Source organism: Pituophis catenifer, unplaced genomic scaffold (genome assembly GCF_029215685.1).
Source record: "Pituophis catenifer annectens isolate HBS135680 unplaced genomic scaffold, rPitCat1.0.hap2 SCAF_12, whole genome shotgun sequence".
NCBI classification, from domain to species: Eukaryota; Metazoa; Chordata; class Lepidosauria; order Squamata; family Colubridae; genus Pituophis; species Pituophis catenifer.
In genome coordinates, this window is record NW_027256892.1 from 12624403 (window position 1) to 12650254 (window position 25852).

The following is a 25852-nucleotide window of genomic DNA, read 5'->3' on the forward strand; positions in this document are numbered from 1 at the left end:
TTATAACAATTAACTTTATTTCTAAGTTACCCAGTAACTGATGTTAGTTTTAACAACATTGAACAATGCTTTGTTCTAGAAATATGGGGTGTGTAATGTATGTGCGTGCATGAGTATGGGATAAGAAAATGCATATATGCATGATAGCTTGGTCTAGTGATTAAGACATCAGGCTAAAAACTGGGAGTACATGAGTTCTAGTTCCACCTTAGCCATGGAAGCCAACTGGGCAATCATGGGCCAATTACCAGGAGACTGTGAGTTCTAGTCTGCCTTAGGCATGAAAGCCAGCTAGGTGACTCTGACCCAATCACCAGGAAACTGTGAGTTCTAGTCTTGCCTTAGCCAAAAAAGGCTGGCTGGGTGACCCTGGCCCAGTCACTCTCTCTCAGACCAACTCACCTCATAGGCATATTGTTGTGGGAGTTGTAGGAGGAAGAAGGAGCGTTACATATATTCTACATCTTAAATTGTTTATTTAAAAAATACTAAAGGCAGGATATAAAAAATAAATGACTATTTTAAAATGAAGTTTAAAAAACTTTCACAGATGTCACAAACCAAATTTATGTGGGAAAAATGAAAAAAAAATTATAAGAAAAGTCATATTTGACACCCTTCTATTTTTCCTACTGTCATCTCTGGCTTTAGTGCTTTGCAATCTGATTTAAAATTCTGAAAATAAGCAAAGCTGTTAGCTAGTCTAGGTAAAGATATAGTGGTGGGATTGGTTTGGTAGACTTTTAAAATAATGTCATCTCACTTCTTGTTTTTGTAAGGGTTCTTCTTACTGGGTTCATGTCTAAGCTGTTTCCATCTCTTTCTCTATTCCAGTAGAGAGCAGCAGAGTATCACTGGATATCCAGTGAAACCTCAGAAAACCTTTTTTAAATAGGAGGGTCATTTTAGATTCAGCTGGAAATATTTTAATAGAAAAGGGATGATAGGGTTCCCCCCCCTCTTTAATTCTTCTTTTGGAGGTGGTGGAAGGAGGGAGAAATCATTTTAAACTCAGGCTCATCAAATGCTTTTATTTATTCTGGTCCCCTGGAAGCTTTATTACCATATCACCGTATGATTTTGCCTGTAGAGAAGCTGCTTTTTCTATTGTGATTTATCATCCCACAATAAATGCTGAAAAGTTGAGCATGGCAGTGGAAAAAAAAAATTAAGGACAGGAGAGCTAATCTCTGTGGTGCCTTCCTTCCTAGTGCCATAAGCTTATGTTTATTTTACTTAATGACTAATTCTGGACTGCCGCAGGCAACTTGCTTTTCCTTTGAGTCTTTGACAGCATATGTGAGACAATATGAAAGCAGTTTCTATTCTTCTACTTCATTCTCTGATTGTTTTTGTGCTACTTTTATTGTTGCAAGATGATCAAGGACTTCCTTCCTTCCTTCCTTCCTTCCTTCCTTCCTTCCTTCCTTCCTTCCTTCCTTCCTTCCTTCCTTCTTTCCTTCCTTCCACCATCCATCCATCCATCCATCCATCCATCCATCCATCCATCCGCCTATAGCCTCCCATGCTGCCTTCTGCTATCTGATTGGAAAAAGTCTCCAAGAATGATGCTCATCGAATGGAAGTGTAGAAAGTCAAGATGACTGAAGAACAATAGGTAGTTAATTGTACATGACATCTACCTATATCCCTGATGAAGTTCATAAATAAGTGCCAATGTTTTGGAGGCCATCCATGACAATCAGTTCTCCAGATGGGAAGGGAGGAAGGAAGGAAGGAAGGAAGGAAGGCTTTCTTTTTCTATCTACAGCAAAATAAAAAGATCAGGAAAGAAAAATTCCATGGAATTGTTTAATAGATCTAAATGCAAAGCTTGTATGCTTGCAAAGAATCAAGGTCTCTCCCTCTTTAATGTTTGTTGAACTCTGTTGTTTAAATACTGGCCTGATTCTCAATAGTTCAGCTTTAAAGAGCTCTAAAACTGAAGGTAAGACTATTAGATACTATTTGAACAGTGTGTTTATATAGTCTGCTCTAGTGTTAAATATATGCAACTCCTTGTGTACTTCTGTGCTTTGCTGCCATTGCTTTATTATGGGATTCTCACTGCCAGATGAGCCTTGAGCCGACAAGGTGGCTCTCCAACCAAGAGGGCATTCGGAAGCCCTTTCAACTGCTTAATGAGGCACCAGCATTACTGCTGATGAGGATTTTCCTTGTAATCTATGTACAAGGCCTCCATCACACTTTTCCCAAATATCCTGTGTCCATAGATCCTCCTCAGTTACTCACGAAGTAGTGTCTGCAATGAATAGCCAATCTGGCCAAGTTGGACCTTCTAGGAGAAAAGATGTAATGGTGTGACTCACAAAAGGGCTTTACAAATGGTTGTGATGCTGGTTTGTATTATGTGTGCTGCTCTTAGAGCACTCAAATGCCCTGATGAAAGGCCAGTTTATATTTCCAGGACAATCAATCAATAAAGCTTTCCTTGAAATTTACTACTTCAGATTGCAGGCAGTGTGGGGTGTAATGGCTAAGATACTGGAGTGGGAGTGGAGAGACCCAGTTCGCGTCCCACCTTAGGCATGGAAGCCAACTGGGAGACTCTGGGCTAGTCACTCTCTCTCAGCCACAGACTGGAAAGTGAATATATCTGTTTGTCCATTCATCCATCCATGAAGAAGACAATGACAAATCCAAATTTAAGATGCATTTAAGGGTAAGATCAAAAGAATAATTATGTGATAAAATGAGTGGTTCATAAATCAAGAAGAATTATAGAATCTGCAGAATTGTGTTGAAAAGCTAAAAGAAAGCTGGTGAACCCTCCCCAGATGCACCTTAGGGCCATTACAAAAAGGGTGACCCACTCTTTTACTGACCCACCAATGCAATGAGCAGATTAAAAAGGTCTCTGTTGATACATTCCAAGGGCAGCCAGCAAGAGAGGAAATTGCTTCTTTGAGTAATCTGGTGTCAAATCAAAAACTCAGCCAGAAGCAGAAGAATGAACCAAATTACTACTTTAATACTAGATGCTCTCCTGAAAGACTAGCTTCACACACACCATTTAACATATTTTAAATTTTATTTCCTTCTGCTGATAAGCAAGCTAAGAAAATGTCTCAGGCTTGTATTCACAAATTTATTTCTTTAGAAGATCTATAAGACTATTTTTTCTTAAGAAAGAACACTCAAGAGGACAAGAGGATAGAGTCCATAGTTTGGGAAAGCCACTGGAGAAGATCTTCTTCTGCATTATCTTCCGCAGATGATACAAATTAGCCTGTGACCAGGAGGACACCATCAGAGGGACCTCTGCATATCTAAATGGCCAGTCAGGTTCATAATAAGAGAGGCAATCTCTTAGATAGTTGGCCATCAAGTCGTTTAGACTTCAAAGATTAATACTGGATTGAATAATGCTTTGGAAGAACTGATAAAGTTGTGGAAATCTTTCATTGTGGCATGCAGGATCCCATATCTTGCATATCTTGCTAGCAGCTAGCTGCTATGTCTTTCATCACTTAAAATCCCTGACATTTTTCAAAGGGAGAAAATGTTTTATTTATTTATTAAATCTGAAAACTGCCTATCTCACTCTCAAGAGCATCTGTTGCCATCATAATTGCAGAAGATCAGTTTCCAGAATCATTTCAACCTCCCTATACTGTTTAGTTTATGGAGTCCTCCATGAGTAAATTTCTCTTTCACCTTGATCTGTTTAATTTTGCTCTTTATGATTGCAGTTGTCCAGGTTGTATTTTGTTTTTATTGCTGCTTTTTTTTTTTTTTTTGCATTTATAAATTGGGGCAAATCACTGCTAGAGAACCCAAGAGAAGTCCCAAATTCAGTCTGCTTCTTTAGGAACTACTGAAAAAGCTCCAGTCTGAATTTTTGGAGGACAGCTAACTATGTGAACAAGTGTTGAGCCTAGAGGGTCTCCAATTCTTAAAGTATGCTCCAAACTCCTCGAACATGGATGGAGAACATAGTCAGACATTGTCATTGGTGCAGGATTCTATTGTCAATCTGCTTCTTTCTTGTCCAGCAAAACTGACAGGGCTTTCCCATGACCTTGTCTGTTTAAGTGGCCAATAGAAAGATAGGTAAAGAAGACAGCAGCAATTAACACCAATTTGAGACTTACTCAGGGGACTGTATCAGGGTGTTGCACGTGGGTTGGGCAGGTAATGAAGCATCTGGGGTCAGCATCTGGTGTAGAATAGCCAAGGGAATATTTCCTCCTGGTGCCTTCTAAAACAGGGATAACAGAACATGGAAATGGTGGCAACACACCTTAATTGACGTGTAGGAGTGCTAATTAAAGCAGTTTAAAAATGCATGTGTGATTTCAGCCTAAATGTCACAAGCAAAGAAAATCTTCCCAAGGCACGACTCACATTCTTTCCTTATGCTTCCTTCGATTTAAAACTGGTTTGACACCAGTTACTTGCTGAAGTCCAGAGCTGAACACATAATACACAGACCTGATTTGTGACAGGTCTGGTCTGAGGGGAGAGTCCTCTGGCTTAAAAAATCAAGGAAGGTACTGTATCTGATTTAGCAAACAAGCAAGCAATGACAGATAAGTTATAGCCCATACTATGTTACAGACTCTATTTCTTGAACCTCTATGGGCATCTCCTCTAGATCTACAGAAGACACCTAATTGTAGAAACCAGTTTGTGAGAAATGCTGTAAAGCAGTGGTTCTCAACCTTCCTAATGCCACGACCCTTTAATACAGTTCCTCATGTTATGGTGACCCCCAACCATAAAATTATTCCTAAAACTATTGAAAATATGTGTTTTCCGATGGTCTTAGGCGACCCCTGGGAAAGGGTCATTTGACCCTCCAAGGGGTCGCAACCCACAGGTTGAAAACCACTACTGTAAAGTGTTATGGCTTTAATCTTTTCCCCATAACTGCAGGAAACTATATGCCTATCAGTTTGTCCAAGACTCGGTTGGCATTTATTTCGAGCTTTCCTCTTCTTTCTTTGATGGACTCATAAGGTGTATCCTAATCTGGATTGGATCCACCCACCCAGAGAGGCTTTGGATGGCTATTTAATGAGCTTTTCAGGGGAAACATGTTTGCAGTTTTAAATTGGCTCATCTCTCGTTTACTGGAGATGGGAAGGAAGCAAACCAATTCATGTGCTTATCCAATGATTGTGTGTGTCTGTGTTTGTGTATTTCCCAACTTGTTGTTATTATTGTATTTGGTCCTGTACTGTTACTCCTTTTCAAAACTCTTTTAAGCCATTGTGCACTGCTCAATGATTTTGATCATTTTGGTAAGGTGCATTATACATAGATACACGTATAATAGTAATAGTAATAATTTAAAGGGACTAAACTGTAAGGATTTATTTTGATTTGGATGTCAACAAGGGAGCTAATTGTTTGAGCCAGTTGTCCAATATGGATGAAGCGAGGATGGTGGAAAAGTTGCCATTTGTTGACCTTTTCTCTCTCTTTATGTTCCTTCTTAGGGAGGACAAAAAAGGTGCTAAAAACTTACAGCTCCTCCAAGTTCTCACTGTGCAGTTCACAAAATGGCTGTTCACTGCCACCACCTCCTCCTATTCCACCCGGTTTTCAAGCTCTCCGAGATTCCAACACCAAGCAAGAGTAAGATGGGATCTGAATATTTTGGTTGTTTATCTTAATCTCAGAGCCTCTTTCTGCAACCCTCTTTCTACCTGGTACATAAGATTAAGACGATGTAAACCTCAGAGATGCTGGATTATTTGAGACTGAAGCAGTATAGAACTCATAGCAATTATACATAGCAAAAATACTCCGAGACAGGATCCTAAATATTATTGATTGCATTTTTAAACCAAGTACCAAAATTAAAATAAAAAAACACCTTGAATTCAATTAAGATGGAATAGAAATGAATATATGTAGATCAAGATTAAATTATGGAATATTTGGTGGTCTCTAAAGTTGGTGGTTTGCTTGCAGATGTTTCATTACCTGACTAGGAAGCATCATCAGTGCTAGTGAGTGTGGGGTTAGCTCCTTGCATATACAGTGGCTTGCCCTGCCAGTGTTGTTGAAGGTGTGGTTTTCTTCTTGGTAAAGAGGAGGAGCTAACCAAGAAGAAACCCACATCCCCACCAACATTGGCAATGCAAGCTACTGTACATACAGGGAGCAAACCCCACATTCACTAGCACTGATGATATTCCCTAGTTTGGTAATGAAATATCTACATGCAAACAACCAAGCTCTGAGCAGGGGGATGGACTAGAACCGTGATGGCAAACCTATGGCACGGGTTCCACATGTGGCACACGGAGCCATATCAGTGGGCATGCAAGCATTGCCGTAGCTCAGCTCCAGCGCGCATGCGTGCACTGGCCAGCAGATTTTTGGGCCTTCCGGTCCCACTGGAAGTTGGGAAATGAGCTGCTTCCCACCTCCGGAGGGCCTCCGGGGTGGGTGGGGAAGGCCGTTTTTTGCCCTCCCCAGGCTCCTAGAAAGCCTCTAGAGCCTGGGGAGGGTGAAAAACGGGCCTACCGGGCCCACCGTGCCATCACGTGTTAAAAGCAGGGGAGGTGTGCACACATGTGTGGGGTGCATTGAATTATGGGTGTGAGCATGCACATGGGTGACCTCCCCGCTTTTGGCACATGACGGCAAAAAGGTTAGCCATCACTGGATTAAAAGAACTCCAACTCTGTTATTTTGTTAATAATGCTGTTAAACAGCACTAAAAAGACATCATTTTTAAAACACTTTCAGGAAAGCACGATCAGGAACATGGAGCTTCCCCCCCCTCCTTCTCCTAACAAGCCGTTTGGCTGCAGCACTTCCCCCAAACCCACCCCTGCAATTGATCGCACCATGGCTTCTGGCTGCCAGCATTAGCAACTAGCTGATTGGCTAGTGGCTAACTGACCTGGCTGGCCAAAAAGCTGGGACGAACACTGTGTCATCAAATGGGCCACGCCAAAGCATGTGGGACAGAGGGGCCATGGCCCAGTGGCCAGGGTGAACAACTAGGGCAGGGGTCCTCAAACTTTTTGAACAGGGGGCCAATTCCTCAGTCCCTCAAATTGTTGGGGGGCCAGACTGGCTGAGTGGGTGTGGCTAGGTGGTCATGTGACTGGGTGGGGGTGGCCAATTTAGCAGTCCATTTTGCCTTTGTCCTTGCTGTACTTGCTCAACCCAAGAAATCTATTTACTTAAGACCCCCCCCCCAAAGGGAAAAAGAAGGGCGGCATATAAATCAAATAAAAAAAAAAGAGTGCAAACTTTCTTGCCACTTGCCTAACTTCATTACAACAGCAGCTTCAGGCTTCTTAAAATAGGCCATTAAAAAAAAAGAATAAAACAAACAGTATTTCCTTCAAAATAACTCCTGATCATATGTTTCAGATGACCTGTGAGTGCCTGCCAGCAAGGGAGGCAGCCAGGGAAGGGATAGGAGATCAGCTTCCTTTTTTGAATTATTTGGGATTACAGGGCAGTCTTTTAAGCCTGGAGGAGAATTCAGAAACTGATTTGCTTTTTGCCACACTTGTGCATGTGTATACACACACATGAATATCTACCAAAATTGTTCAGCAACCAATTTGGCGGATGTACTTTATATATGGCAAGAATCAAAGCAGTGGGTGAAATCTCCTTCAGGCATTATACTGAAGTTGCATTTGAATTTGTTACGATATTTTCAGGATCAGACTCAATAAATAAGTTGAGAATTAGAAGTTCAAATAAAGCACTGTTTATTTACATAAGGCATTCTATATTCACTGAATAATCACAGATAGAAGCATAGAAGGAATGCATACAGCTCCTTATATACACAATGGGTGGAGCTAGATATGGGAGTGGTGAAATATGAATACATTAAGTAGTGAAGAATAAGTTAACCCCTGATACCCTGGTCATGTACTATTTACATAATGAAGAATAAGGCATTTACTTGTGACAAATTCCCCTCTAAATGCCGATTCGATATATTACAACAATTACATTCAGATTCAGAACAATATAAAACTTGTAACTTAGAAGTCAAGTATTTATGCTGCTTAGAAGGCAAAGGCTTTGTTAATATGTCAGCTATTTGCTCTGATGTTTCGCAATGAACTGCTTTAATAAATCCATCCTGAGATAACTGTCTCACATGTTTGAATTTTATATCTATATGTCTGGACCTTTGTCCAATAGCATCAGATCTAGATATTTCAATAGCAGCCTTGTTATCTTCATGCATGATAAATGGTAAAGTGGGTTTCTTCCAAGTGTCTGATAGTAAGTCATTAAACCATATAAGGTTATTTGAGGCCTTAGATAGACAAACATATTCTGCCTCAGTCGTTGAGGTGGCTACTAAATCTTGTTTACCAGTATACCAGTAAATTGGACAATCATTAAGAAAAAATATATAACCAGATGTGCTTTTTCTACATGTGGTATCGCCAGCCCAATCCGCATCGGCGTAACATGTGAGGATGGGCTCCTTGACATTATTAGGTTCCAATAACAAACAGAAGTCTAAACTATTCTTTAAATATCTTAATATTCTTTTGACAGCTTCCCAATGATATAGTAACGGTTTGCTGACATGTCTAGACAGTAAGTTGAGAGGCAAAGCAATATCAGGTCTAGTCCAATTGGAAATATATAGAAGGGAACCTATGACTGATCTGTAAAGCGTATTATCTTTAAATTCAGGGGATGACTCGTCTGTGTTCTTCAAAAAATCAGTTTGCATGGGAGTGTCACAGGGCTTAGCATTATTTAAATTACATTTATTCAGAAGTTCTATGATTTTGTCTCTTTGAGAAAGTTTGAATCCCCTTTTTGTTTTACTGATTTGAACTCCAAGATACTTATTTACCTTACCTAATGATTTCAAAGAGAAATGTTCATTTAGTTTTGTTACAAATGTCTCTCTCCTCTCTTTATGTTTACCTATATACAAAATATCATCCACATAAATCAATACAAATTCTAGAGAATCACCCTCTTTTTTAACAAAGAAACAGTTATCAGCAGTAGTAGCATTGAAATTCATAGTTTTGAGTACTTTTACTAAACATTCATACCATCGTTTACCAGATTGTTTCAACCCGTATAAACTTTTGTTTAGCAACCAAGTTTCATTTTTGTTTGTGTATTGACTATGAGGTGCTCTTACATATATTTCTTTATCTAATTTTGCGTGTAGATATGCAGTCTGTATGTCGTATTGGAATACATCAAGGTTGAGTGCTGATGCTATAACCAGAGCTGTCTTAACACTCTCTGTTCTTACTGTGGGAGAGTATGTGTCTGTATAATCCTCGGGATATTTTTGTGCATAACCTTGTGCAACTAGTCTAGCTTTGTATAAGGTGTTGCCTCCCTCTAAGTTTTTAATTTTATATATCCACCTAGTGCCAATAATAGTTTTGTCCTTTGGTGCAGGTGTAGGTGTGAATACATTTAGCTCTCGTAAACTATCCATCTCTTTAGTCATGGCTGATTCCCACTTTTTCTTTTCTTCAGGGGGAAGCTTTAACACTTCCTCATATGTGTTAGGTGTTGATGTTTCTCCATCCATATACATTACATAATCTTTGTATTTGTTTGGCACTTGATTTCTGTTACTTCTGATTGTTCTTTCTGGTTTACTATCATTGTCATGTAAATACCTTGCTTCCTTTTTAGTTAATGAATCTGTCTTTATTTTGTGTTGACTGTTTGTCCATGTTTTGATTTTATTTTTATGTGTGTTGTGATTGTATTCTTCTCTAGTCTTTTTTTCTTGAGGTTTAGTGTCTGGATTGGTGTTTGGGAATATTTCATTAAGATGTATTTTAGACCAGTTGGCCTGTTCATGGAACACAGCCGTTCTGGAAACTATAAATTTGTTATTATTATCGATAAATCTGTATCCTTTTGTGCCTGTTTCGTATCCCATGAACCTAAGTCTTCTGGATACGTTCTCACCTTTGCGTCTCAATTGTTTAGGTATGTGTACGTCTGCAGTGACTCCAAATATGTGCATGTGTGCTATTTTTGGTTTCCTATTATACATTACTTCATATGGTGTCTTGTTTACAATGCTGGACCAAGTTCTATTTTGTGTGTAATTGGAATATTGTAAGGCTTCTGCCCAGAATTATTTACCTAAGCCAGCATCTTCTAATGTGCATCTAATCATGGTTTGTAATGTTAAGTTCTTTCTCTCTACCACTCCATTCTGGAATGCAGAGAAAGGGCTAGATGTGTAATGTAACATTCCTTTGTCTTTTAGCCATTGGGAGAATTCCTTTGACATGAATTCACATCCCCTATCTGTCATGATTTGTTTTATTTTAATATTGTGTTGTGTTTCTACACGTTTGTAGAACTCCTTAAATTTTTGAAAAGTTTCATCTTTGTGTTTTAATGTATAAACAAACCCATAACGACTATAGTCATCCACAATGGTTAGAAAATAACGTTTTTTATATGTGATTGATGGCGTTAATGGACCAACTAGATCCATGTGTACCAAATCAAAAATTTTGTTGGTTGATCTTGTTGACTTTCTGGGTTTGGGACTAGTTTTGAGTTTTGTAGATTTACATACTGAGCATTCCAAATAGTTTTCACAATTTTTTATTTTAACACCTTCAGCATGTTCAGTCATCTTTTGTACTACAGGAAAACTGGCATGTCCTAATTTCCTATGTAAGACATGAGCACACTCATCATGAATTGGTTTACCTATTTTAGGTTTTTTTTCATTGGGTGTGTCTTTGTGATTATGAATTATCTCATGTTCCTCATTGTCACTATTACTATTGTCTCCATTACCTATGTCATTGTTATCTTCCATATTGGAATCAATGTTGTGTAACCATTTTTCCTTTGTCATTAAATAAGGTAGACCTCCTTTGATAATTACAGTACCTATACTTATTCTGTTTTTCTCTAATGTTGCTCTTCCTTTTGAGAACACAATATTAATGTCAGAATCTCTGCTTAGTTTTATTGCACTAAGTATGTTATGAGGTATTTCAGGTATTAATAATACCCCCTCTATTTTTCCTAGACCAGGTAAGGTTACATTCCCTCTACCTATGACTTGAACCTTTTCTTGATTAGCTACTTTAATTACAAATTTATCTTCTACAAATGAAGATAATATATTTTTATTATTTGTAGTGTGATTAGTTGCTCCAGAATCAATAAGCCAATTGTTGTTCTCTGGTTGTTGTATGTTAGTGTTGTTATGTTTGTTTAACCCATTCAGTGAACCAGACCTTCTATCCTTTGAATTATCTCTGCCCCCTCTATGTTCTCTATAGTTGGGTGGACTTCTATATCTATGTCTATCAATGGATGACTGTCTGTTGTGGTATCTATTTCTATATTCTGATCTTTGTCTTTCTCTTATGAGTTTAGGACAATCCCTCCTATTATGTTCCTTGGATCCACAATTGTGGCACCCAATTGGTTCATGATATCTTTCTTGAAATGCTACCTTCTTATATTGTTTATGTTCCATGTGATTGTTACAACGACTCCTTCTTGAATTGTCTTCAGCTATTAGCTTATTAGATAGATTTTCTATGGATAAATATCCTAAATTGATTGTGTCTAAATGTGATATATAATTATCCCACGATGGGTCTAGTGAGTTAATGATAACACTCTTCATTGTTTGATCTGAAATTATCTCCCCCCTTAAATGCAGTTCTGCTCTAATTTTGTTTAAAGATATTAAATGTTCACTTATGGTAACCCCTGGCTTTATCCTAGATGAGAAGAAATCTTTAGACATTCTTGTAGTAGTGGCTACACTTTCACTGTGAAACAATTTAAACATGCATTGAATAATTTCTGAGACAGTCAGATTTTGCTTAATACTGTGATACATGGCAGGAGATATACTTGAAATTAATAAGAAAAATGCTTTATGGTGTAGGCAATCTAATTTTAGAGTCCAAGGTCTTTTTGGGGGGTTAGTAATAAAGAACAGTAAGTTTTCTTTTAGAAAGACAACCTGGAGCTGCTGATACCATTCTTGCAAATTAATACCATCTATTCTCAGTTTTGGGAAGTCATTGGGCAAATTCTCAACATTGTTGGGTCCATTACTTACAACCGGGGGTAGTCCGTGATCTTGTAAATGTTGAAAGTTGCAAAATGGCGTGGGGATGCTCGCAACGAGTCTGAATGGCTCTCTCCGTTCCTCATGTCCTCCGAAGTTGTCTGCGTAGTCTTGCACATGCGCGTTGTTCATTTCGCTCCTGAAGCCATCGTGAGAGGTTCTCGCTGCTGCAGCTCCCTCGCATTGCTCTTCTTCCGAGGAATCGGTCTCCGGCTCGATCTTGGGAGTCCTGGTGATAGTGGGCACTCGTTTTCTTTCGTTGAGGACGCTGGTCCTTGGGTTCGTCTGTGGCGTGGGATGGTATCTGCAGGGCTCTCTGGGTTCAGGCGTCGGTGCTCTCGCCGTTTGGATAGAGGCGGGTAGATTTTGAGGTGTTTGCTCGCTTGCTTGTCTTTTCGTTGATTCTTTAGTGATTTTCAATTTTGGTCCAAATGCTGCAAAGAGCGTTTTCATTGCTGACTTTACTCGCATATCTATTGAAGCTTCTTCGATTTCTGTGTCTGATTCTTCTGAGGTGTAAATTTTCTCTCTTTCATTTCTTGCATCGAGTAAGGCTTTTCGCGCCAGATATTTTGAATCCCGCTTTCTGATTGGCTCTGCTTCGCTCATCTTAGGGGTCTGTTGAAACCAAGATGGCTGCCATTCGAAATTTTGCGCGGGACTGTTGGTTTTCTTCTTCGCTGTATTTTTATCTGCAAGCAGATCGCTCACCGTTTTTGAGTCTTTAGATTTGTCAGTAGCGATGCGCTTCTCTCTTGCTGCTCTGTTGTTTTTTAATATATCTTAGAGGTTCGCGACAAGATTTTCATCGTTCTTTTGGCTTTTTAAGAGTTTTAGTATCTCTGACCTGAGTTCGTTGTTTTCTATTTCGTTTTCTTCTTGTTCATCAGTTTCATCTATTATTTCTTCGTCGTCTGTAGTGCATTCTTCAGATTCTCTCGATATTGCATTCGTGAACTCATCGATTATTTCTTGATCCGCTTCCATTTCTTTGCTGTATGCCCTGGTGTTGGGCCTATCTCTTTTGTTCCTGGAGTTTTCTCTCTCAGACATGTTTAAGATTTTATTGAGTCAATTCAACCATCCTCTGCTACCAGATTGTTACGATATTTTCAGGATCAGACTCAATAAATAAGTTGAGAATTAGAAGTTCAAATAAAGCACTGTTTATTTACATAAGGCATTCTATATTCACTGAATAATCACAGATAGAAGCATAGAAGGAATGCATACAGCTCCTTATATATACAATGGGTGGAGCTAGATATGGGAGTGGTGAAATATGAATACATTAAGTAGTGAAGAATAAGTTAACCCCTGATACCCTGGTCATGTACTATTTACATAATGAAGAATAAGGCATTTACTTGTGACAGAATTAGTGTTAGCCAACTTCAGCTGATTTTGAAAAAGCTAGGAGACATGGAGACATGTCCCCCACCCACCCACCCACTTTTAAAGGGCTACTTTAAAAACAGCCCCTCCCCTACTCAACCCACTGGCCCTGGATCACGTGGCTGTGAAAAACACCCTGAAAGGCTGTTTTAAAAGATTTTTAAAACACTACTTTACAAGTTGGAAGCTGCTTTTCAAACCAGCAGCAACCCCTCCCCTACTCCCCCCCCATCATGTGGCTGTGAAAAACACCCTGAAAGGCTGTTATAAAAGCATTTTTAAAACATTTTAAAGACTTTTAAAGCACTACTTTACATGCTGGCATCTGCTTTTCAAGCTGGCAGCAACCTCTTCCCTACTCACTCCACCCTTGATCACGTGGCTGCACTGGCGAGATCATCCCTCAGTCAGCTGGCTCTCCCCCCCACACCCTTCGGCCTTACCTTCGACAGCAGCATGTGATCAGTAGTGCAGCTCAACCGGTAAAATAACTAACCAAAAGTGCAGCTGGAGTGGATGATCGGTGGAAGATAAGGCCGATGATGAGGGTTGGGGTGAGGGGCGGGGCTGAATCCCACCACTCCGCGGGCCGGATAGTTTGCATTGGCGGGCCGTATCCGGCCCACGGGCCGTAGTTTGAGGATGCCTGAACTAGGGGCATGCTAGCTGAGGAGAAAAACTAGAGGTGAATATGTGGAGGCAGAACCCTGGTGGAGAAACAGGCACAGCCAAGGGTAGGAGCCGAAAAGTCCTAGACCCGACTAGACGAACTCCAACTCTATTATTTTGTTAATAACTCTGTTAAAGGGCACTAAGAAGACATCATTTTAAAAACACTTTCCCTCCCAGTCAGTTAGGCTAACAACTGATGACCCAATACTTAAATTGTTTTGCTCATGATACTTAAAGAAAGCTCAGATGAGAATTATCAAGATGGTGGTTGGCTTGCAACCCCTTGCAGAACAGGATTTCTTCTGCTTCTCCTCTAACTTTTGATAGAGAGCCACCTTGCAGAAAACTCAGAGTTCACCCTATGCTGACTCATTTTCTGGTTGTGCCAGATAGTAGAATAAATTGCCTGCTCCTTCCTCTAGCACCAAGTAGGGAAATCTACATACTTTGCATATTATTCAGAGGCACCCTTATGATGGATCATCAGGATGGCAGGAACAAATGTGGCTGGGAAATGAATCCCAACTATCCTGTCTCCCTATTTTGCACTTAAAAAGCTACAAATCATGGGATGATTCTGTGCCTGGCTAGAAGGGAGCATTTCTCATTGAATGGGGCAGGCCTCTGTACAAGTGCCCAGCTATTTAAGTAAATGGGCAATTATCATTCCAGGCAAGTAAATCAATCCATTAGTGAAATATCAGCTGACTCCATCCTTTTTTGCTGCCCCTTTGAATCCCACATTTATGTAGAGAAAAACATTGTCCTTGGATCTTGCATGAAATAATTTTGGTGTCATTCTAAATTTATGGGCAATTACACAATAATTGACTGCTCTATTGAAAATTCATTTGGTTGCAAAGGAGAGCAGAGTAGAATTTGTGTAAGAGGAGTGGCTGAAATACATTTCCCGGGGTTTCTCCTTTCTTTGACAACAGGCTCCTGTGCATGTCCCAAACTTTTCTTTCTGGTCCTGGAGAAGAAAAGCTTGGCGTGTCCACCCACTTCAGATGATCCCAAGATTACAGATACACTCAAATAAGAGGAAAAGGAGCAGATCTCATTTCACATAAAACACTTGCTTCTTTTGTTCAGCAGGCAAAATACGTTTGCTTGCCAAAAGGGCTGCTTGAGCGTGGAGCTAAACTCTGAGCTCATGGATGAATTTCAATGTCTATACATCTGATTAGGATTAGATAGGTTAAACAGAGTAAATTTACATGATTCTACATCTTGCTTCTCTATTTACAAGGCATGATATCTGTCTTACATGTGTAAATTCTGTGATGGCCATTTATTTCTTCTTTCTTTCTTTCTTTCTTTCTTTCTTTCTTTCTTTCTTTCTTTCTTTCTTTCTTTCTTTCTTTCTTTCCTCCTCCTCCTCCTCCCTCCCTCCCTCCCTCCTCCTCCTTCTCCCCATTCTTGAACTCAATTTTTCTCCCCCTGCAATAGATTTGGGGCCACACTAATCAATCACGAGAGTTATTGTGCTGATAAATAGATGGAGAAATGGACAGTATCCTGAACCTCTTTACATAGTTTATTTTCATCACTTAAACATATTCATGTAATTACCAAGAGTCCAGCTCAATTCATAGGAAGCTTCATCTACTGTACTTTTAACTGCAACACATAGACACATAAACCCACAGCAGCTGTATGGTGGCTGGAATGGGAGGTTCAGAAGGGACCCTCCTCCTTTGTTTATCAGTATGTAAAGGAGACAGTAGAAGATTTGTACTTTCAGACTTGCAAAATTCTGTTAACATAATTTTAGAATAAAGTTATCAGGCCCACACCTAAAGACAACAGTGAAATCCTATCAACTCCAATCCTTTATTAGTCTTCTTCTAAATGGCAGAATTTTGCCAAACTAAAGTTATGACTTTCTACCCTAATACATATTATTAGGGTGGATGGACTAGAAGACCTCCAAGGTTCCTTCCAACTCTGTTATTCTGTTATAAGATAGATTGAATGATGGGATTTCCTTTTTTTGACTTTTTTTCTACTCACTAACACATAATCTTAGGAATTTGGGTAGCATTGGATATAAGAACCTAAAAACTAAACTTCTAATATAAAGAAATGGTACATGAACTGAAGTATCACCACCCATTTTGATTGCTTCTCTCTCTAAAACTGTCTAGAAGATGTTTAGAAGGGAACATACTGCTGCCTCTTAGTGACTCTGCCCTATTTCCCTTTGGTTTTCTGACACTGCAGTGTTTTTTTAGCAGAGAGGAAATGCAGTTATTTAATTTTATTTATTGATTTAAAAATCTTTCTAAGTCACTTATGGTTAGAATAAATCCTTTCTGATGTACCAAGTAAAAATATAAAACATGTTAAGCCATTACATTAAATCCAATAGAAGCATCCATATAATGTTGCTAAACTCAAGACAAGCAACAAATATCCAGGGATGGGCTTGAGCAGAGAGAGATGTCTTAAGGACAAAGCAGACTCATTTTAATTTCCTCCAAGAATTATCTTGTTGAGTGGATATCTGTGTGATGTCCCTTGGAATGTAAGTTGGCAGCTGTAGCTGAAATTTGAGTGGGTGTTGTGCTGTCTAGCGTGCCTGCTCAACTAAGAGGTGTATGTTTTGTTTTGTTAGAACAAGTGGATGACTTCTAGATAATAACAGCAGCCTGGTAGTGTCTGTGCTGCCTGAATGATCTTCACTATCTCTGCCCATTATTATGGGAGCTAGCAAGATGTTGACTTTAAAACTAACCAAGGAGAGAACCAAGCTAGAACTAAGGAGAAATTTCCTGACAGTTAGAGCAATTAATCAGTGGAACAACTTGCCTCCAGAAGTTGTGAATGCTCCAACACTGAAAGTTTTTAAGAAAGATTGGACAACCATTTGTCTGAAATGGTATAGGGCTGTGTTGGCGAACCTATGCACGCGTGCCAGAGGTGGCACCCAGCACCCTCCCTGTGGGCACATGAGCCATCGCCCCAGTTCAGCTCCACCATGCATGCGCGCCTCCCGCCGGTCAGCTCTTCAGGTCTCTGCCACACATGCGTGGAGGGCAGGAGGCATGCAGGGAGCTGGGCACCGGGGGACCACATGCGCATGTGTGAGGGGCGGGGCACCAAGGGGGTCACGCATGCATGCATGGGGGCAGGGCGTGTGTGGGAAGCTGTGCACGCATGCAGGGGGGCATATGTGGGGGTTGTGTGCATGCGTAGGGGCAGGGCATATGTGGATGCCCATGCGCTTTTGGCACTTGGTCCGGAAAAGATTAGCTATCACTGGTATAGGGTTTCCTGCCTGAGCAGGGGACTGGACTAGAAGACCTCCAAGGTCCCTTCCAACTCTGTTATTCTATTCTATTCTATTCTATTCTATTCTATTCTATTCTATTCTATTCTATTCTATTCTATTCTATTCTACTCTATTCTATTCTATTCTATTCTATTCTATTCTATTCTATTCTATTCTATTCTATTCTTCTGAGATCTATTCCTAACAATATAAATGAAACACATACATGAATAAGTATCATTTTCAGTTCTTTGAGAATAACAGTAGCAACACCTGGAAGCTTTTATCGGACACTGAACTGAAGTTCACACAGGAATGCTATTTTTAAGGTGCTTGTTTCAGGTTTGTGTAAAGTGACAGGCACAATGTACTGACATACAAGTGACAATGGCTGTTGCTAACTTTGCCTGCTCTTTGGGGGTAGGGAGAGGTAGAGAGGAAGGCTGAAGGAGAGCTTTGCAAATGATGGTGCAGCTCCTGACATGGAAATGGGCATGCTTCCGGTTCTGAAATCACTCACAGCTTCTGGCAGACTTGTAAAAGGGAGATATTCAGTTCAGGAAATCTGCTAGAAAGATGTAATTGGGCCAAGTAGGTGAGAATGGTAGGCTGGGTTCACTGTCAGGGGCTTGCTACCTAGCTTGATCTGCTGGGGTGGAGAAAGGAGACACTGCGGATTTTATCCCGCTAGTCATTGCTGACTCTAGGGGACAGAGCTCATCTCTGTTTCAAGGCCGTTGAGCCAGCGCTGTCCAAAGACATTTCTGCAATCATGTGGCCAGCATGACATCATGGAGCTCTGTTACCTTCCCATCAAAGTGGTACCTATTTATCTACTCACATTTGTATGATTTCAAACTTCTAGGTTGGCAGAATCTGGGGCAAGTAACGGGAGCTCGCCCCATCATGAGCAGTGGTGGGTTTCAAAAATTTTTGATACCGGTTTGGTGGATGTGGCTAGGTGGGGGGCCTGTGACTAAGTGGGCATGGCCAACTTGATGTCACTCATACCTATGACCACTCACATGACCCCTCCACCTAGCCACGCCCACAGGAAAAGGTAGGAAATTTTTTGGAATTTCCACCTATCTACCTCTACCCTCCCTTTGCCAGTTGCCCCCGTTTCCTCTCCTTTGGCGGCCCCGGACCTAGCCCACTTCCTCCCCCCCCACCACTTATCAGGCTGCTTATCTTCTGCGGCGGCTGGTCCAGAGTCCAGAAGGCAAGCTGAGCGGAGTTTTCAGTGGCCTGCAGCCAGCCGCTGCTGCTGGACAGCAGCTGGCAAAGAAGCCTCCCAGCTGCTGCCTCTTTGAGAGCCACTTTGTAGCTGCGGTGGCTGGCCACAGGCCCCCGAAAAGTACCAGAGGTCGTGGAAAAAGCTGCTGCCATCGCCGCTATGTTCTTCGCACATGCGCATCCCATTGGACTTGCAAGGCAATGAGATGCATGTGCACGAAGAACATGGCAGTGCCAAACATGGTGGGCAGGGCATGGCCAGCCAGCCATCGCTACCGGTTCAGCAACCTTGGCCAAATTTCTGCCAACGGTTTGCGCAAACTGGTGCGAACTGGCTGAATACCACCTTTGGTCATGTGGTGCTCAGGTCTCAAACCTGGGCAGTTGACTTTCCAGCTGACAAAACAAGCATCTTAACCACTGAGCCCTTGTGCTGCCCCTGAAAACAAGAAAAGGGGTGGATTCCCCCCCCCACATTTCTAAGTTCTGATGGCATGGAATCAGGAGAGGCAAATGGAACTCTTGGATGCCAGCAGCATCTCTCTTGGGCCTCCCAGGTTCCTTACTTGCTAGCCTGAAACATTGCCCTCATTTCCAAGAATGTTCTTGGTCCCCTTGCTGGATGTATAGAAAGCAAAAATGGTGGAAATGATAGTCTACCCAGGGATTTATCTGCAAATCTCTCTACTTGTCTAACAAAAAAGAGAAGATTAAGTAGTGTAGTGAGGCACGAAGATTTTTCTTTCTGGAAAGAAGCATTAGGCACATTCTAACCAGTCTACCTCCTGGTACAAAGTTCAAAGTTCAGTAATAAGAGTTTATGGGGCAACAGGCATAAATGGTACATGGGGTCTTTCCTAATAGGCCATGTTCACCATAGCAATAGCATTAAGGCTTATATAACTGCTCCATAGAGTTTTATAGCACTTTGGGTGGTTTACAATGTCAAAGCACTATTTGCATATTGCCTCCAACAATCTGGGTCCACATTTTAATGATCTCAGAAGCATCCTTCTGAGTAACCTTGAGCCCTGTCAGGATCCAGGATCCAGGCTATGAGAAGAGTTTGCCTGCAATACTGCACTTGTGTCATCAGAGCTCTTGTGTACCAACTCCCCACTTGATAACCATTTTGTGAGAATGCTTAACAATCTGCAGCTGACATTCCAGTTGCAGCCACCAAACAACAATTGCTGGGGAAGGGAATTGATCTTCAAGGGTTTTTTAGGTACTGAAACCAGAGGATTGCGATTAGAAAATCGAAGTCAGCAATATCCTTTTTGTTTCCCCTAAAGACTCAGATGCTCATAAGTGAGAGGACCTGAAGGAGTCTGAACTCTAAGATGCTAGATCAGCCTTCTCTGGTACCCTCCAATTTTGAAATCAAGACCACAAACCCTACGATTCCCACTCACATGCACCAAAACGTGTATGTACACTCCTCAAAACAAAATTAGCTAAAAGCATAGAGAAATGGCCTCTTTTCTCAGATTTTGAGTTGTTCTTTTGTCATTTTTTAAAAGAGAGAAATTATTTGCCAGTCATTTACTATATGTACTTGTTGCCTGTTTCTCAGGTGCTCCTGTACATGCTATCTTGATCCCCCAGAGGACTTCATGAACCAGCAGACAGACAAGGATTCTCTAAAGACGGTCATAGAATCTCTGGATGAAAACCAGTCCTTCCCCACCTTGCCTTACAACCAGCTTTCCTCAGCTTCAGTTCCTGTATCTCTCAGCGATGACCAGGAGACAGTTCTCACCCCAGAAGAGGTGGCAGAATACCTAGAACTCAGCACAGAAACTGATTGTCAAAGGTAAACATCTACCAAACATCAAAGTTCATTAAGAAGAGTTTATGTGAGGACAGGCATAAATAGTCCAGAATAGGGCAACTTTGTGAAGCCAACTCACCAGGGCCAGCTCTCCTTGGCCAACTCACGGCAGGAGAATTTGTGGCTGGCCAATTCAACAATTCAATTTAAATATTTAAAATAATTTTTAAAATATTTTAAATTTTTTCATTCACCTTTCATTTTGACCCTCCTTTTGTATCCTTTAATTATTCTATTCCACCATTTCTTTGATATTAGTGTCCTGTCCTTGTCCTGTGTTGGCCATGGTGAGTTGTCCCACAGTGACTTGGCTGCAGTGAGTTGGCCATGGTAAGTTGGCCACACTGAGTTGGCTATGGCAAGTTGGCCATGCTGAATTGTCCTACACCCTAAACAGTTTACCCCTTGGATAAACTGTCCCTCATTGCGTTGAGAAACATAGAGTTTGACATATCTTTCAGATTTAGTATTCCCTTCATGTCCTCTTCAACTAATCCTATTTTTGCTTCAAGAGCTTCATTTTTAAATGAGTGCACATAAGATGGCATATGGCAGATTTATTTTAATGTATTATTTTGTCCAATATGTTCTCTTTTTTTGCATGCTATACATTTTAAGGTTATTTTTAATTCCCAGTTACGTGCCTACATGCAGATTCCATCTAATATGTGTATTTATAGTCAGAAAAAAAGGAGATCATTGGAAACAATGAGAATATTAAAATTGAAAATTGATTATTCTTTAAAATTCCCAACACAAAGTTGCAGTTGAGTCAAGCTCTCCCTGGCAAGCTGGATGGGAAGAAATAAAAGGATTTATTGTAGAAAAGTAAAGAAGCCATTATAAACATTTCTCCTACTCATGATTAAAACCAACTCTAGGACAGACAAATTTCATCTATTCTTTGTTTTGTGAATAGCCAGATAACTACCAGATCTGGTTATCATGTTGTTTATTCTTGACCATGTGAGAACTAGCCGTCACTGGTGGTTTTATGGGCACATTCTGGCCTACAACACTGAGATTTCTTGTTGATCTCTCATCTATGTATATCAGGTCAGGTCCACTTTTCTGAGATCAGCCTACATCAATGATATGCTGTCAACCAAAAGTACACATATAGACTGAGTGAAACCAGGCTTAATAGCAGTAATTTGTGAGAGGGATCTTAGACAGTGAGAACAATCAACCAGTGGAACAGCTTGCCTTCCATTGAAGTTGTGGGAACCTCAGCACTGGAAACTTTCAAGAAGAGACTGGTGTTCTAACATTCTCTGTTAGAAATGGTGTAGGGTCTGCTTGGGCATGGGGTTGGACTAGATGACCTACACTGTTAATCTGTAATCAGTAATCCAGCTCAGCATAACATTCATGCAGCAATCTTGCAAAATACAAATAAACTGAAAGAAAAATTAATAGTCCAGAGTCATCCTAGGAATGAGCATGAATTGACTCAAGATCTATAGTAGGTGCACTAATCCTTAATATCCATTGCCCATGTCCAAATCAAGGAGGTTTCCTTGGACTAGTTATGGTAAAAAAGAATGGAGCTGTACAGCAGAAAACACTTTTGCTCTCATTTCAATATTCATAACAAAGGAATGCAGAAGTGGTCACTGGTACATCTGGCCTTGTGGCTTCAGGATTATCTGTGAATATTGACCACATCCCAGTCTGATTCTATGCCTCTTTCTCTTCACCTTGTATGTCTATGGAGATTTTCAGTCATCCAGATCACGGCTATAAATATGAATATTTACAACACGGTCCTTTCAGCAGTTCCAAGAAGGTTCCATGCCCATTTGCACTATTCAGGGCACTATTCCTGAGGGCACAAATAAACCTTCAAGGACTCTCAGAAAGAGTGCTAATGACTAGATTACTGCAAGGGATATAAATCCTTCCATTCTTCACTATTCAGTCAGAACTGAAGAAGCTTCTTGGATGAGAAGTGAAATGTTTTCAAGCAAAAACAAAGTCCAATTGCCTTTTGAAAAAACACTTTTGGGATTTTGTCTTATAGACAGGCAAGATTCAATGGAGATACAAAGACCTGGACTTAAGGAAACTGCACATAAAGCTCCAGCTTCAGCCTGCCAACTGCTAAAACAAATATCCCATTAACTGCTGCTTTGGTGGTTTGAGGACAGCTTGTCCCATAAGGCTGACTCCTTACACTTTGGTAACTGGGGCTGGGACATGAAGTAGCAGATTTTATGGGAAGCACAGTGACTCCACTGAGATAATTACAGCTCTTCTTAAAGACTAAGTGGGCTAACCGGCAGCCAACTCAATGTTTTCAGCAATGTTTAACAATCTTCCACTGGTTCTGGGTGCCAGTGACATCGCCTTCCAGTTCCAAGCCACATCTCCTCTTCAGGCACTGAAAAATGTACTAGTATACTTCCTTTGTGACTGAAGTGGCAGGGTTATTTTAGTTTTGACAAATGTAAAACTCTGCCTTCGGCAGGGAGAAACTAGATGATTTCTGTGAGGAAAAAAAAGTATTTGTAGCCTAAGCATTCAAAAGCTATGCAGATGCCTAACATAACTTTATTGCAAAACACACATTTTGGTTAATAGAACTACAGTTACTAGAAGACTTACTATTAGTTATTGTCTTTGTGACCTCCCACTCCATCTCCTATCCATAGAACAGTGTTTTTCAATCTTGGCAATGTTAAGAGGTGTGGACTTCAACTCCCAGAATTCCCCAGCCAAAGCATGCTGGGACTTGAAGTCCACACCTCTTTACGTTAGAATAGAATAGAATAGAATTCTTTATTGGCCAAGAGTGATTGGACACACAAGGAATTTGTCTTGGTGCATACACTCTCAGACTACCTAAAAGAAAAGATACATTCATCAAAAATCATAAGATACAACACTTAAAGCTAGTCATAGGGAAACAGTCAATATAAATCTTAAGGATACTAGCAACAAGGTTACAGTCATACAGTCATAAGTGGGAGGAGATGGGTGATAGGAACGATGAGAAGATTAATAGTAATGCAAACTTAGTAACTAGTTTGACAGTGTTGAGGGAATTATTTGTTTAGCAGAGTGATGGCGTTCGGGAAAAAACTGTTCTTGTGTCTAGTTGGGTAGGAGTTGAAACAGTTTATGTCCAGGATGTGAGGGGTCTGTAAATATTTTCACAGCCCTCTTTTTGAGTCGTGCAGTACAGGTCCTCCATGGAAGGCAGGTTGGTAGTAATTGTTTTTTCTGCAGTTCTAATTATCCTCTGAAGTCTGTCTCTGTCTTGTTGGGTTGCAGAACCAAACCAGACAGTTATAGAAGTGCAGATGACAGACTCAATAATTCCTCTGTAGAACTGGATCAGCAGCTCTTTGGGCAGTTTGAGCTTTCTGAGTTGGCACAGAAAGAACATTCTTTGTTGTGCTTTTTTGATGACGTTTTTGACATTGGGTGTCCATTTTAGATCATGAGATTTGATAGAACCTAGAAATTTGAAGGTCTCTAAATTTGAAGTTGCCATGGTTAAGAAACACTGCCATGGAGTTTTACATTCCTTCTAAACAGTTTTAGGAAATGGGCTGCTTTAATTAATTTCTCATGGATGATGGAAACTTCAGAGATAATCTTTGGACTCATCTGACTGCTTATGAATGTACAAGGTGAAGCAGATACCACCATCTGAAAGCATCCATGTAAGTAGGCAGAACTGGATTTAGAAATAACACAGTTCTGAAATCCAAACAATTATGAAGCCAGAGTTGGTTAGAGTTCTTGTATTAACTGTTCTTTCTACATGTGTACAATCCATTTGGAATAGAAGTTCCAGAGCACTTACAAAAAAGAGGGGTACTTGATCAACCATTCTCAGAGCTCTTTTTACCTTAAATTACCTTACTACATTATAATCTAGTTCAGGGGTGTCAAACTCAAGTTCATTGAGGGCCGCATCAGGGTTGTGTTTGACCTGCGGGGGTGGGGTGGGGGTGGGTGGCCAGGGGTGTGTATCCAGCTTGATGTCACTGGTGTCGGAGGTGCCTGTGGCCCAAGCGCTCTGCCACTAAAAACGGGCTCCCGAGCTCTGTTTTTGGCCGTGATGGCCTCCTGCAGCCCTCTGCCAGTGAAAATGGAGCCCCCTGAGCTCCATTTTTGCTGCCAGAGTGCTGCAGGAGGCCATTGTAGCTGAAAATAGAGCTTGTGAGGGCTGCACACAGCCTTTCTGAGCTCCTTTTTTGCTGTCAGAGGCATCGCGGGCCAGACCTTCATTGTTTCCAGGGCGACCCTGCAGGCCACATCTAAGCACCCTGTGAGCCGGATGTGGCCCACGGGCCTTGAGTGACACCTCTGATCTAGAGTCTCCAAAATACAACTGCTGGATAAGAAAGCTGATATTTTATTTTAACACATTCTTCTTATTCCAAACATTTTTTGAATGAGTTGCAAAAAAACTGTGGTTTGGTCTCTCACTGTAAGTCTTGAAGAATTCCACATGGCCAAGTACTGAGACACAACGCAGGCAAATTAAACAAGCCTGCACCATCTTGTTTGCCCCTTTGTCGTTCACGAGGATAGGCCCAGTCTTAGAAGCCCTTGTGGTTTTTCTCACCTCTGAGGTGGGCTTTCTGGAGCATTTGCCACACCTTCTTTTAATGCTAGACTGCTATTTCTGAAAACTTTTGGGCAGGATGTGGGTTTAATGCAGTGTTTGATCTGGAAGCCGTTGCATTCAGGGCTGGTGGCAAAATGTTTCCCATCCCTTAGATCTGAGCTGAGGTTATGGAGTGGTGAAAAAAACATCAGACGGTTATTCACACATATATTGTGCCCTATAGATTAGTAAGGCAGGGGAAGGAGTGGATTTGGTTGCCATGCAAATGCCTCCCTGGATAAGTGAAAAATCCAACAACGTTTAAAACTTTTAACTTGGATTTTGAGGGATTTTTGTTAGATCTGGCATCAGGGCCATTTTAACAGCATTATGGGCCCCGGGCAAAGCAGGGTACTGGGGCCCTACGACAACTACTCACAGGAATAAAAATGTAAATGGTCGATAAAATTAAACATATATTTATTTTATTGGCACTTCCAACAAAATCGATACTGAAACATTAAAAACATGTTGTGCAGCAACAACTAATCAACATAATAAATGAACAATACACGAGGCTTGAAAAACACAATAACATTCAGTAAGCCATACAGTTGCTGTATTTATGTGATACAAGGTGCATTGAAGGGTTAACATACACAGATTAGTATGGGGCCCGTATGCATGTAGGGCCCACAGGCAAGTGCCCATCAAGCCCATGCATTAAGACAGACCTGTCTGGCATCTAGAAGCTGAAGACCTGCTAGGTCAGAATGAAAAGGGCCATGAGCTCTTTCT

The 25852-nt window shown here is 40.8% G+C and overlaps 1 protein-coding gene across 1 annotated transcript in view; it reads left to right on the forward strand.

Annotated features, from left to right (window-relative positions):
* The window catches only part of ROBO4 (roundabout guidance receptor 4), a 59570-nt gene that overhangs the window by 26129 nt on the left and 7589 nt on the right, over positions 1-25852 (forward strand). The window contains exons 16-17 of the mRNA XM_070952498.1: positions 5466-5604; positions 20233-20472. Coding sequence (XP_070808599.1) covers positions 5466-5604; positions 20233-20472 — 379 coding nt within the window. The remainder of the gene's footprint in view (positions 1-5465; positions 5605-20232; positions 20473-25852) is intronic.